The 14,938-nt window shown below is 34.4% G+C and overlaps 2 protein-coding genes across 2 annotated transcripts; both read right to left on the bottom strand.

Moving 5' to 3' along the window:
- Positions 1 to 1,363: 1,363 nt before the first annotated feature.
- On the bottom strand, positions 1,364 to 4,230 carry LOC135688319 (uncharacterized). The gene is made up of 2 exons (XM_065205130.2): positions 3,775 to 4,230; positions 1,364 to 3,261 (listed from the first exon to the last, which is right to left on the bottom strand). Exons 1-2 carry the CDS (start codon positions 4,123 to 4,125, stop codon positions 2,536 to 2,538), a joined length of 1,077 nt encoding a protein of 358 aa, XP_065061202.1. The 5' UTR covers positions 4,126 to 4,230; the 3' UTR covers positions 1,364 to 2,535.
- Positions 4,231 to 7,506: 3,276 nt separating this feature from the next.
- Positions 7,507 to 13,942, bottom strand: LOC135688320 (ubiquitin-conjugating enzyme E2 J2). Its single transcript, XM_065205131.2, has 7 exons — positions 13,570 to 13,942; positions 11,908 to 11,948; positions 11,534 to 11,636; positions 10,530 to 10,620; positions 10,096 to 10,143; positions 9,287 to 9,367; positions 7,507 to 8,604 (listed from the first exon to the last, which is right to left on the bottom strand). The coding sequence occupies exons 1-7, from the start codon at positions 13,686 to 13,688 to the stop codon at positions 8,392 to 8,394; spliced, it is 696 nt and encodes a 231-aa protein (XP_065061203.2). The 5' UTR covers positions 13,689 to 13,942; the 3' UTR covers positions 7,507 to 8,391.
- Between the last annotated feature and the right edge of the window lie 996 nt (positions 13,943 to 14,938).

Consider the following 14,938-nt stretch of genomic DNA (forward strand, 5'->3'; position numbering starts at 1 on the left):
ATGTCTTCACTCTCTATATACGAGAAGAAACTTTGGTCCGCACTAAGAGTTTCTTTCCTTGGCATCCGAACTGAACATTTCTTAATTTGGCATCCGAATTTTGGTGTTTCAGTACTATAAGTTTCTTAGTTGATTTCTAATTTTCGGGATCTAAAATTGCCTTACTGTTTTGAAGTTGTGCCTTTTTGTGAATATTATAAACGCAGATCGTCACGAAGAGACCCATGCAAATTCGAAGTATGCTATATTTTCCAAAGGACAATCAACAAAATAAAAACTTGAATTCTTGAAAATATAAATTTTACAGTTTTTCTAATTTTTCTCTAGCCTTGTACTTACGTTTGTAAAATTTTTGGCCATCCTAATACTATTTTCGTCTAAACCAATTTCTGATTAATAAAAAATGTGTATTTTTGATGCCTAAAACGGTTAACCATCGAGATCTTTTGTAAATCACACTCATTTCTTATAAGAACCAGGCAATTGAGTTCTAAAGTGTGACGTCATCAAAAAACCTTTTTTAGAATTTTTTAAATTTGACCACATAAAATTAAAGATAACCACGAAATACTTTCAAATATGCCAAATTGGCCAAATATGTCTAAAATCTGCTGAGATATGGCCAATGAAAGATTTGAAGTTTGCTAACGAAAAACTGTTATTTTGCCTCTGTTTATAAAGTTATGAACAGAGACCGAAATACAGAGGTTTGATGGAGAAAGAGCCAATACACATGTGGTCATATCTCTGACAATTCGTAACACAATTGACTCATTTTGCATATTTAGAGGTATGTCATGATGCTCTTTAAGGTTATAGGATCCAAATTCAAACATTCTAAAATTAGATTTTTGTAACGTCATCACTTTAGAACTCTATTTTGGCCAAGAACATTTTTTCAGTCTTGATTTTTTGATGATTTTAGCTCGACTCAGGTGTTATTTTTTCAGCATGAAAATGAGGTTAACTCAGTACACTTTAAAGAAGAAAGATACCTTTCTGCCAGATGCTTCATCTCATTAGATATGAGAATATACAAAAAATAGAGCTATTGTTTAGTTACGAACAATAACGTTTACGATCGCTTTTATTGCACGCTTTCATGCTGTGAGCTGTAAGAATTTACTTCGTCTAAGTTTCTTGTTCAAGTTGTAATCGCCGTTATGTTATGGATAAATTTATTATAAATCGCTTGTTTCTGTGCGGAATAATTAATCTTAAATCTTCTGATTTTAACATTAGAAATGGTATTTTGATGGGTAGGAGGCACACAAGAGACTATAACGAAGTAATCACCATTGTTTTGCAAAAGTTAGGCAATTTTTACGAGCTACTCAGAAAACACATGAAAGATTTCTCGTAATTAAAGAGACAAAATCTATTTTTTAATGAAATTTATATCGCTCTAAATTATATCTTACTGACTATCCACGTAAAGTTAATTTAGTATCTAAAATTTTACTGCCACTCGTCTTTCACAACAATATACTTTTTATTCTAAACAAAACTCAAAATTAGAACACGCCATTGCACATAAAACTATTTTTTAAACATTATATTCATAATAATTTGATGTATTACAATGTTGTCAAAATACAGACTGTTAACAAGTGTGAACAATTAGCTAAATGTTAATTGGTTTTTAGGGCTGCCACACATATTAGCTGGAAACCAAGAATTTTCAAGGAAAAGTAATGGCCATCCTACTACAATGTTGTGGCCCAGGATGATGTGCCCCTAACAGTGCATTCCCCAACGTTCAATATCGAATACGGGACCAAAAAAAATGAAAATCTGAGGCAGTCATATTATAATACCAATGGCCTGTTACCTTGAGAGGCATGGAAAGAATTATGAAAGGGGTTTCACGATGATCAACAATATTGTACTAAAGGAATCTTCCTTACTGACACTAAAGGATTTCAATATTATTTTACAATGATATAAATTTTGATTTCTTAATGGGAGGTGAACAGGGAGAACTTGATCAGCCAATTAATAAGCAAACAAAAATTACTTTATACACACCCTGAAAAAAGGTGGCCAAAATCAAAATCAAACTACTAAGCGTTTTAACATGGCAATTCAATGTGAAAATTATCAACCAAATGTCAAAGTGGGGTATGTTAAATTTTTGAGGCTATCACCCTGATTACCTAAAATTAAAATCTACATTAAATCTGAATATAATCATAAAAATTCTACATGGATAACAACTGAGGTTATCTTTGGATCAAGGTTTAGAACTCAAACAGTATTTATTTAGAGAAATGATTAACCACATCTAAACTTCAAATCCTTCAAAAAGATCAATCACTGATGTGTTATTGACAAAAAATTACATAAATTTACCTGACAGACTTTCAAAATCTTCAGAGCATTGAACTACCATTATGATTATCAAAATTATACACATAAACTTTTCTAGATACCTGCTACACATACATCTATATCGCTGTTGGTATATATCTATATAGATATCTAGATGCTACCCTTAGTATTTAACATAATCCAGAAGTATCACTTGACTTAAGGTTATTTCTGATCAATGTTGCCAATAAGTTTGTTGATGGAGTTCAACATAGACATCCGCTCTTTGTGAAATTCCCGCCTTTCCTCAGCAAAAGCTTTCCTTTCTTCTTCTCTTGCTTTACATTCCTCAACAAGAGAATTTTTGACTGCTTTTAATTCCTCTGTCAACTCTGCAATAGTTTTTCTGTCTGCTTGAAGCCTACTATCAAATATCTGCAAAGGGTTTCCAGCATCACGCTGAAATGATCCTACCAATGCAACGGTTGGAGCATCACCTTGTTGATCTGGTTTTTGCATTGGTGAATCTCTTTGGTCGTGGCCTTCATAGGCAAATTTTTTAACTGCTGGTTCAAAAGATTCTCTAGATGAAGCCATGTCTGAGTTGCTTTGTCCATTCATGAACTCGTTTTTCAGGAGCGGGACTGGACGACTTCTACTTTGTCCAAGCAATCTTGAGGGTGTCTGGAGTGGAGGATTCAGCCCATAGATATCATATAGGTCATCATAGTATTGACATGTTGCCATGGTGTCACCCCTCTTGATTCTCTCAAGTGTTCTTATGTATGTTGCTTTCATGTTTCTCAACTTTCTGTCACACTGCTTAGGTGTGGGGCTATACCCATGTCTTCTCAGTTGAACACAAATATCAACAAAAATTTCTCTTTTCTTTTTGTGTGGGTCACTGAAATCTTTCTGTCTTTCTTTGTAATATTTGAACATAAGCTCAACCTGTGAAAAATCAAGAAATTATACTTATACAGCTTTAAACTTGTCTAAATGTAACATAATTTTGACTGGATTTAGATCTAAGGCCAAACATAAAAGGTTGTAGCAAACTTCAATGTTGGGAAGTTCCTGTACAATATCAGATTTGACCATATTAGATTCAGCAAGTTGAAAAATAGCATTATTAATAATGAAAGAATCTATTACATAGCACTATTAAATCAATATATATTAAATCAGTAACTAAATACACACAGGTATCTAAATTTATAAAAGTTTGATAATCTGTATTATATTCATTTTTGCCTTTGTAATAACTGTTAGTTTCAAACCAGATAATAATCGTTTCTTCTCTCTTTATCAAACTATATTTAGCCTCTAGTCTTTGGAGCTGTTTACTTGGTGTCACTATTGACGGGATATAACCAACTACTTATAGCACCTCTTATCAATGAAACGTGCCCCTGAGGCAGAGAGCTGAAATGTAATTCTACTTATTCGTGGCAAGGCAGTTACCTCCTCCTTGACCCAAACATGGGTTGATTCGTCTGCATTCGAGTTATCCCCAACATCGTATATTTCCACTTCATGCTCCCCAGGCGAAGAAAGGTTATTCAATTGGTCTTGTACTGTGTTTTGATGCGAATCAGAATCAGTGTTTATAGACGGAGATTGTTGATCGTGAAAGGCGGAGATCGCGATGGTACTGTCTTGTTGATGGTCGTTGATGCCCTCGGCCTGATGGGCCTCGATGCTGCCTTGATCGTGGCTAATTTCACCCTGGTTATCAGCCGCAGCAACTCCAGACATGTGTGCTGTGTTAATATTTACAAAAGTAGGGTAGTTTGTCGTTGGCTCTGCGGACATTTGTTGTTTTAAAACTGCGAAAACATCATAAATTTAAAGTTTTGAGAGGCGATCGCCATTCATCGACATTCTTGTGATCCGCGAAAGTGATTAGCGAATGAAATGCGAGAAAAACAATAGTCCATCGAACACGCATCGTAATCATTAAATGGCATAAAATTCGGACCAGAACGTGTCCTTCGCAGTAGCGCGATAAGATAACATAAACTAGTGTGACTAGATCTTTGCGTACAGGAAGTCACGAATAGGGTGTCTGGAGTGGAGGATTCAGCCCATAGATATCATATAGGTCATCATAGTATTGACATGTTGCCATGGTGTCACCCCTCTTGATTCTCTCAAGTGTTCTTATTTAACAAAATAATATTTTGGGGTAGGAGCTTATTTCGAGAAGGGGGGCTTATTAAAAGATAGGGGCTAATATAGCTAATATATAAGTGAACTTTTGTTTATCTTCACTTCATGAAAACACTTTACACCCGCATATGGGGCTGTTACATTGCTAGACCAAGATATTTTGATGTGGTTGATTGGTTGCTATCTCAGTTGGCTTTGATGATTTCCAGAAATAACTTTAAGTGAAACGTATAAGCTACATACATTGTAATATACATAACTACATATAAAATCTCCTCCTGAACATCTCCTGAAGAGTGAGTTACTCACGAAACAGGCTTGTAGAGATAAACCATGTAGTTTTACTTTCTTCAATCTATGATATATCACGCTCTACGTGCTAACGTATTGAGCACTGTGCTACGGAAGTATCAAAAGACAAATTTCTAACTACATATAAATACATATTTATATACATATTTGATTAATTAATTGCGTTAAACAAACTTTCGCATTTTAGTAAAAATCGTGAATTTCGCGCGAATTTCTATTCAACTGGTTTCCTTCTATTTTTATTCCACATGATACCAACAAAACAATGAAAACAATATTAAAATTTGTTCAAAATAATCATTATTCGTCAAAGTTTTCAAGAGAATCAACAGGAAATTTTTTTGGATATTTCACAAAATATACTTTTGCAAATTTAGTATTTCAGGAAGCTTCGAGTATCAAGCATCCGCGATTTCAGGCCAAAAACGCCAAAAAACGCAAACTTTCTCTTTTTCCATGAAAGTTTCTTCCCTTAAAGGCTGGTTTCCACTTTATTCGCTTTGGTCGCGCGACTGAGCGAATGCACATTGGAGCATGCGCAAATTGAACGTTGAACAACTGAGCGACTGGTGGCGTTCGCTGATTCGCTGATTTGTTGATTAGCTTCCGCCCAGTCGCACGACCGAATTGTTTTGTCATGTTACTGTTCAGCTACTGTCTATTGATTTGGATATTCCATGATAGGAATCAAATCAAATAATAGGAATAATAATAACAATTCTGTGCATACGCTAGCCTCTTTTTCAAACAGAATGTCTTGATTTCAGATTTAGCATAGGCTAATTTTTGCAAATTTTACACAATTTTATGAAAATTTTGGCAAACTCCATAGCTGGCATAAAGTTAACATTGACATAAACGATTCTTGTTGAAACCAGCTTTAGCGTCTGATAAATCAAATGCTCTTGAAACTATTTTGCTATTAACGATCATAACCAGAGACGGATTTAAGCGGCAAGAATTAGGGGGATTGGGTGTTAGATAATGATTCAATTTTGGTGAAAAATGATAAAAAAGCCCCTTTTTTAAATTCACTGGCACGTAAATTCATATACAACGGAACTTTTTTTGTGTGGTAGGAGCGCAGTCCTTTTGAATAGACGGAAGGGCCTTTTTCATACTAGTATAAACAACACGTGGGTTGACTGCGAAGAAACATGAAAAATGAATTTACGTGCCAGTGTGATTCTGGCTACGTAGGACGCACTACCCAAAGATTGGGGGATAGAATAAAAAATTATGTTCCGTCTAATATTAGAAACAAAACCCATCCCCAAAGAGAACAGCCACCTCGGTCTTGCAAATCTAAAATTACAACTAAAACCTACGATTCTGCAATCGGGCAGCATTTACTAGAAAACCCAGATTGTGCAAAAAACTATAATGGCGACATGTTTCGGACTATTGGTAAAGCCCGATCGTCGTTCCACCTAGCAGTTTTGGAATCTATCTATATGAGCACGAAAAAACCGCTACTGTGTAGACAAAAGGAGTTCGTTTTCACCTTAGGACTCCATTGGTAACATTCTCAATAGGCAAGCGGCACTGATTGGTAAACCTATACAGTCATATGCTCGTGTTTCTGATTGGCCTATTTCGATCCACAACTGGGTATATATATTTCCTAGCGTAGAGTTTTCGATCTATTTTCTGACGTTTTAAACTCTGAAGAGTGTCAGACGAAAAGCTTTAGTTTACTAAATTTTTGCTTTTTTCAAAGCCACCTTTTATATATGTTTGGAATAGGTTTGCTGTCTTTGAAAAAGGTTTGCTATGTTGAAATAGGTTTGCTATGTTTGAAATAGGTTTGCTGTGTTTGAAATAGGTTTTCTGTGTTTGAAATAGGTTTGCTATGTTTGAAAAAGGTTTGCTGTGTTTGAAATAGGTTTGCTGTGTTTGAAATAGGTTCGCTATGTTTGAAATAGGTTTTCTGTGTTTGAAATAGGTTTGCTATGTTTGAAAAAGGTTTGCTGTGTTTGAAATAGGTTTGCTGTGTTTGAAATAGGTTTGCTGAATTTGAAATAGGTATGTTATGTTTGAAATAGGTTTGCAGTGTTTGAAATAGGTATGTTGTGTCTGAAATAGGTTTGCTGTGTTTGAAATAGGTATGTTGTGTTTGAAATAGGTTTGCTGTGTTTGAAACAGGTATGTTGTGTCCGAAATAGGTTTGCTGTGTTTGAAATAGGTATGTTGTGTCTGAAATAGGTTCACTGTGTTTGAAATAGGTATGTTGTGTCTGAAATAGGTTTGCTATGTCTGAAATAGGTTTGCACATAGTATTTCATGAGTAAAAATCTAGGCAAAGACTACTTTTTGGATATCCTAGATTTATTCACGTCTACAATACCAGAGTTTGAACGAAACAGTCAAGGCTTACAAACAAAGATGGCAAACTGCTTTCAAAATACACGTCGGGACAATCCTGTTAACTTTTCTAACGAAAACTGGCAAGTTCAGGCTACCAAAGTTTTTTAGGATAAATTTAATTCCAATTCCAAAGTGTTTGGCTTGAAGGTTGGTTCTTTATGTTGTGCATTTATACTCTAGGGCCCTCTAGCCATGATAATAGGTAGGGGATATCTATAAACAAATATCTATATGCAGATAAATTTATGCCCAATCTAGACAATTCCTCTCTTCTGTATGAATATTAGTAAGTGTTTAAGTCCTCATCTAATGTGCTTTGGTTGGATCACAGAAAAACATAATATATATGATGATGACATGTTGGATTTATACATATACATTGAATATATCTAATGTGATGAAAACAGTATAGTCTAAAGAAAGATGCTAATATATTTTAAGAAATATGCTAAAGAAATATGCTAATGATAATTAACAGAATCATAGTTTCATTTGGCCAATCATTTTCTGTTAGCCTTTTAACTGCACCTGTTAACTGGCATTTCAGAAACCCCCTATTTCTACAAAAGATGGTTTATAAGTTTTTTCGATGTTCTTTTGTAAGGAAGATGAGGTCTTTGTTGACCGAACTCTAAATGCAAATAAATGGAGATAAAAAATCAAGTTCAACACGATATTCCAATAGCTTGATTTAAGCAAATTGAAATTCTCCCACCCCTGGAAGTTGGAGGAGCCTTTCTTCCCATAAATTGACAGTTTCAAGAGCATTATTTGTGCACTATGAGAATCTCTCAAGAGATTTTAATTGTCAGTTGAAAAAATTGATTGCTGTGGCATCTTAAAAAACTAAAATTTTTGTGCTTGTGAACCATTTTCTGAACAATAAATATTAAATCAAACTACCAATGCTGTTAGCTTCAATGTATGCATTTCATTGTCACTGGCTCCAGTAGGTTACCTTCTGAACAACAAAACATTCCCTTCCTCTATCTTGGAAAGCTTGCAATACAATATATCAGGCCTTGTGAGGAGCTTGAAAAACTTAAATATCATCAAATATCATCAAAAACAAGATTTTGTTTTTCACATTTAATTGTTAGACATAATAAACATGCTAGATGCTTGATCAATCAAGCTGCTAGAACTTTTTAGCTGCATGTAGAGGCACTTGTTGAGCTCAAGTGCCTCTCCTTGCAAGGCCTGCAATATATTTACAAGTACATTCTATATTCATCGATGCTGTGCCCCTGCAGCCTTGAGTACATAGCTGACAGTAAATCCAAATGCAAGGACACCTAACACTACACAAAGATTTGCAATAGTTGACCCTAGATAATTCTGTTCGGTCTGATTGCTTTTCAATGGCTCTTCATTTTTCTCTAGGCTTTGGCTATCTTTATTCCGCTTCTCTTCATTGATTGCTTCAACTTTTTCACAGATCTCCTGAAAAGAGTAGCAAACTTTGAAAATTCTTATAATAGAATATGTTCTCAAAATTCTAACCACCATTTTGAGATGTTTACTCTATTAATTAATCAATTCACGCCACAATTTTGTAAAATAATGGAATATTATTCAAAAGAAGAAAAGTAATCCAAAAAACATAAAAGAATATAGAAAAAAGTCATCATTTTAAATAATGATGCTAAGATAGGCTTTTGCTACATCATTTAGATTTTTCTTACTTGTTAAGCATTCAAAACTAAAATAAAACAAGCTGATCTTACTTGCTACTATATACTATGCAGTGCACACCATACATTTCTAACATTGGTTTTTTGTAACCATCATGTTAATCTTTAGTTATATTGTTGTTGTTAATTAGTTGTTTATTAGCTATCATTGTGTAAACCAAAATTAAATAAATTGAGAAAAGCTCAATATCCACCATTGATGATCGTTTTTTTCTTAACTTAGATCTAAACATACTAATCCCAAATCTCTTACAAGATAAAAATTGAAAGGTTCCCTGACATTTGAGCCAAACTAGGAAACATGAAATTTGTTGCTTTACAAACAAAGAAGCTCTCTGAAGATGAACTACAAGATTTGAGAATCAAAGGGTCTTACCGTCCCTCCTTTATTCCTGATTTAAAGATATATCATTGTTTGATTACTAACTTACTTTGTAAATTTCTGGGAAAAGATCTCGAAATGTTTTGTTTTGAATATTGAATTCCAATGACCGCATGGCAAACTGACGTTTCTAGAAACAAGAGAGTTTGTTATTTAAAAAAGGATGCAGCGGAGAATAATTTGAAGTAAAAATATTAAAAAAGGCTACTATGCAGTGAGCTTTTGAGTATTCCATAAAGACTTGCGTATCCATGGGACCGCTTCGAATGATTTCATTGGAGCTTTATCTTTTTGTGTACTTTTGGCATCACATTACCACAGAACTGGTTCCATTTAAAACTGAATTTCTGAAATACTGTGAAGGCAAAACCTACTTTGCAGCATGAATAAAAAAACTACTTGTCATTACTTCTAAAATCTAAAATATTCATGACCTAAAGTTCAGGCAGGCTTTTGTTGCACGAGGCAACTTTCTTTTGATATTTTTGTCTCAAAAATTGATAACTTGACATTCTAGCAACACCTAACTGTATAATATTTCCTCTTTTGTCCTCTTTTGAAGGAAAATTATAAGCACTTTTAATATCTATAATTTCGGAACCATTTGATATTTTCGCAACATGTATTGTATACCATCGATCATGTATACCATGCATTGTATTGTATTGATTGTATACCATACATCAATGTGACCTGCTTTGCAAATGGATCAGTTGGATGTATGCCTAGCAGTCCAAATGGAACTCTTCTTAGTGGTCCCACAAAAAGCAAGGCCCATCCGTAACAAAACTGTAATAATCTCAATGAGCTTTAATGAAACCTTTATTAACATACAGATTATTATTTATTATTTATTACCTGAAAATCACTTGTTTCTATACTACCAAGAGTAGGAGCACGCTCCAGCTGAAAAAAATTATGCATCTTAGTATTTCCAGAGGAACTCAAAATAATGGTCATGTACACGAAAAGTATCCTCTCAAATTAATTATACAGATGGAAATAAGTATTTTCTAATTTTTAATTTACATTTTGTCATTTATTTTCATGATTTTGAAAGTATTGGACCAGATAACCATTATCTCAGTAAAATTTAATGCATGCTGGGAAATATAGTGTTCTTGAAAATCAAAATTCACAGTTATTAAAATGTTTCTGTACTGAAGGGGAATGTATTATCTATAAATTTTTTTACGTAACTTGAAAAACTTGAAAATTATCTGTAACGTGAATATTGGGTTCTTGAAAAAATTATTAAAATGTATCAATCATGCTTCACAAAGGTTTCATACCATGAAACTAAGGAGCCCAGTCAATATTGTGGAGACTGACCATGCTGGATTCCATGTATCTGGATGAAAATCACTGATTGATAAACATAGTCTAAAAAGGAAGATGTAAATTATTCCATCAAAAGTTAACATTAGCAGCTTCATACTAACACCTGCTGTCAATTAAGCCCTGGTTTTGTGTAGAAAACAGGTAGTCTATTATTTAGATGAATCACTCTTTTTTATAAGAACCAGATAAGTTTAGTTGAGGCTTGATTTTCTAATTCTTTGGCTAATTTGAGGCTTAAATGTTCTTAATGTTATTTCCATTTAAAAATTGATTTTTCTACAACTACATAATATTAATGGTGTTTAAGATCATCAAAAAACAGTTTTCTAATAAGATATTGGAAGCGAGAATGACCAGCTGATGAAGTCTAATAAAATCTTTTTGATTTTTAACACAAGAGTCAATTTTCAAGAAAGCCTAGCTTTTTCTTCAAATTTTCATATGAGGCTGGTGATGTTCTTAAGTAGTTCTTTTTGGCAAATAGTGTCCTGGTGTTCTTATCAAGTTCGCTTCTAGAAGGAACAAGAGTGTATTAAGTAGAACTGTCCATTGCAGGGGAGTATCTGAGGCTTACTTTACAATGCTTTGATTTCAAGGAAGAAATTTTTGATAACATTATTTATTTATCTGTTTTTGGAGATGCCTGTTATTTGAGTGTCTGTTAAAAGAGGCTGTCCTGCATAACGAACAGGACCATAGCAAAGCTTGGGCACAGAAAAAATGTATGGATCTATGCTCATTTTTGTAGAAACATCCATTTTTATCTTCAGAAGATCATAATTTACAAAGTTTGATTTTGTTTATGTTCCTTAAAGTGTATAAATAATTTTGTGTGAAGGAGTTGCCAGGTGTCATGTGAAAAAGGTTGTTATCCAGAATGAATCAAAGGGTGTTATCTTAAGCTAATGAAACAATCTTAAGCTCTAGAGATTTCAAATTTGTCAATGGTATGTACCTTGTATTTGTCTTGAACCTTCCATTTGGTGTAATCATAATAATCTTTGGAGGTTTGAAAGGAAAGTCTTTTGGAAAGACAAGTTTGCCATGGTAATAACCACCTAAAATTGGAGTTGCAATAAATTTCTTTAAGATAGTTATAGTATGATATAAGAAAAATAGATCAAGAATCAAAGGAAAAATTTTTTTGTGCTATAAAAAAACAAAGATTTTTGCATCAAAACATTTTAAAAATAAAGTGGTAATTTGAAATTACATAGAAATATAATGATGTACATCTACCATTACTTTATATTCACATTCAAGGGAACACAATTACTATGAATATTTTGAAACTGAAAATGATTTTCTGAAGTCTTGACAATATTTTACCTTCATAGAGGGATTTTTCTGGCCCTTTGATGACATAATGCCTAGAGCAGATGAAATGGAGAATCTATTAGGAAGTTTATAAACAGAGCAGGACAATTCCTGGTAAAAAGGGGGTCCCCAGATTTGGAGACAAGCAGCTCTTTCTATGGTCTCCTACATATGGTCTGTGGTCTCCCAAACAGAACCCTGGCAACAGAAACAAAATATTTGCTTCGAAAAAAGCAAATATTTTGTAACATGTTACTAAAGCTTTTGGTTTGACACTCTTCAGAGTATAAAACGTCAGAACATAGATCAAATACTATATGCTAGCATATATAAACCCACTTCTGGATCAAAATTGGCCAATCAGAAATGCGAGCACATGACTGTTGAGGTTGCCCAATCAGTGCTGCTTTCCTATTGAAAATGTTACCAGTGGAGTCCTAAGGTGAAAAGAAACTCCTTCTGTCTACAACATAGTGGTTTTTTCATGTTTATGTAGTTATATAAGAACAATACTATTAAGCAAGAATTGCTGTGGTTCCTATCCTGTTTGCTGTAACTTTCCATCATTGATGCTACTTGGAATCTTATTTAATGTGCAGAGAACACAGAGCCAGTGAGAGAGACAGTATGTTGCCTGTATAATTCTGACCTGAACTGGTGACTGACTAAGTTACATACAAATTAACATACATATATACTGAAATCAAATTTATAACTAAGGATTAGTTAGAATGGTGTAATGATGATGCAATGGAGAAGGAAAAATCTAGACTTGGGAAGAAATCAGCATGACATAGATGTGAGAATGTGTGTACAATGGTGAAGGGAACGTCCTTTGGTGGATGATGCCGTGAATGACATAAGTGGATGTGATGGTGATGGCATGATCGATGGAGGAGATGTAGGTATATGGCCTATTTACAATATTGAAATCACTACAGATAGATTCCAAAACTGGTAAATGCAATGAAAATAGGGCTCTACAAATAATTCTGAAAAATTTAACGATTATAGTTTTTGCACATTCTGGATTTTCTGTTGTCTGATAGTGGAATTGCATGTTTTGGTTGTCGTTTTTGATCTGCAAGACCGAGGAGGCTGTTATCTTGAGGGGAGAGTTTGTTTCTAATGCCTTTTCTTTGAAAATGTGTAGTTTAACAAGAAAGCTAAAAAATCCTACAGAGTTCTTAGTTCTTAGGTATGTGAGAAGCTAAAAAATTCTACAGAGTTATTAATTCTTAGGTATGCGAGAATCTAAAAATCCTAGAAAGTTATTAGTTCTTAGGTATGTGATGCATTATGTAAATATAAGTAAAAGCATAAGTATAAGGATTAGTAAAAATATTGAGTGTCTATCAGTGGGCAGAGATTCAACGACTGTGTTTGCAAGATAATTGCCTATTTGAAGAAGTTGACTTAAGAGCTCAAACATTCATATTGAATTACCAGGACATTTAGGGGGAATATGGGGCTGGGGTCCAAAAACTCAACAACCTCCATGTATTGAGGACATCTATCAAAATCACTGTAAAAGAAGGTATCATCCAAAACATTTCCAGAAACAAAATATGTTTAGAAATTTATAGCTTTGCCATCTGTTCAAGTCATTAATTCTGAAGTGAGTTGGAGATAGGGCAAATAAGCAACGCTTCGCATCCTTTGCAGGATACTTACCATTCTAAAATATTCGAGGGTAGTGGTTCTGCTGTGATATAAGGTACTGGGTCTTTTCTTATTCTCATATAATCTTGGCGCAGTCGCAATGAAGCAGTTGCAGAAACGCCTTTATTCATCTTCGTGGAAATGCAGCAACAATGGGCTAGGCCTGTTAAAACCTCGACTGTGTTTGCTATACACTCATTTACACTTTCCACTCTTGAATAAAGAATTTCAAATGTATGTCCTAGTTGGATTTATGTACCATTTTACCGCTGGAGTGCACCATTCAAGCTTCAGAAACCGTGTCATGAACAGATTCTAGGAAGCTGTGAAAAACTCGCTTTTCCTGATCGATTGGTGACGATTCCAACAGGTACTTCATGTAAACCTGCTTAGTTTCGAATCTTCCTCGAACGAAAGGGACCTTTTGAGGAACAAGGAAGACAGAAGGGGGGGGGGCACCTTTTCCCAAAGGTTTAGAGGTGTAGGCTAACCTGTTCTAGCCACTTAAAATAGCAAAATGATATGATTGACAGGCTTTTGTAAAGAAAGTTTGTCACATCCAAAACTTAACAAAACTCCAAAAACTGCATCCATCCAGTTTTTAGCGATCAAAATCAAGTGAATCTTCTTTATACCATCGATGAATCTCTTCCATGACACTGACAGTGATAAAATAAGGCAAGACTTGAACCTCGATGTTCCGTGCTAGGGAGGGACACTATTCAGTCTTTGTTCCTTGACAATTCTATGCTCCTTCAAAAGCTCTCTCATTACGGTTTCAGAGGATAAGTAAAGACTGCCTGCTACCTATCATAGTAAAAGAAGCAAGTAAACCATGGTCAAAGAAAAGAGCCATCGTTTCGTCATATAGGCGAAGGAGCGCCGCAAGGACCTGTTTTAGGAGCAATCCTACTCATTATATCTATCATTGATGGGCCACAATCAACTTCACTCTTGCCAAACTGCCTGCTTATTGTAAGGAATAATCTAAAGCTTTTTCTAACTCGAGAATTTCCATGAACGCTTTAGAGCTAGAAAATTAAAAGTTAGCTCCGAAAAGACGATATGTTCTGTTATCAGTCCCTGAAAAACCTCTTCTTGTATTGTCACTTTTACACTTACTTTGGATAAGCCATCAATTAGTATCAAGTACTTTGGTGTCTTGATAGAGCATCCGAATTTGAAAAACCACATCAACAAGCTCAATAAAGCCCTGATGAAGTTACGGGACATTTTGCTAAACTTTTCATCAAACCTTTTATTTTAGTGAGGTTGAGCGACGCCCTTATGAGGATATCAAAATGTTACTGAGCTTTTCACTAAACTTCAATAAGATCTTTTGAACTGGGAGCTATGAAGAACGAATTGGTCTTACGCAAAT

Source organism: Rhopilema esculentum, chromosome 19 (genome assembly GCF_057945365.1).
Source record: "Rhopilema esculentum isolate cy_ngs chromosome 19, ASM5794536v1, whole genome shotgun sequence".
Lineage (NCBI taxonomy): Eukaryota > Metazoa > Cnidaria > Scyphozoa > Rhizostomeae > Rhizostomatidae > Rhopilema > Rhopilema esculentum.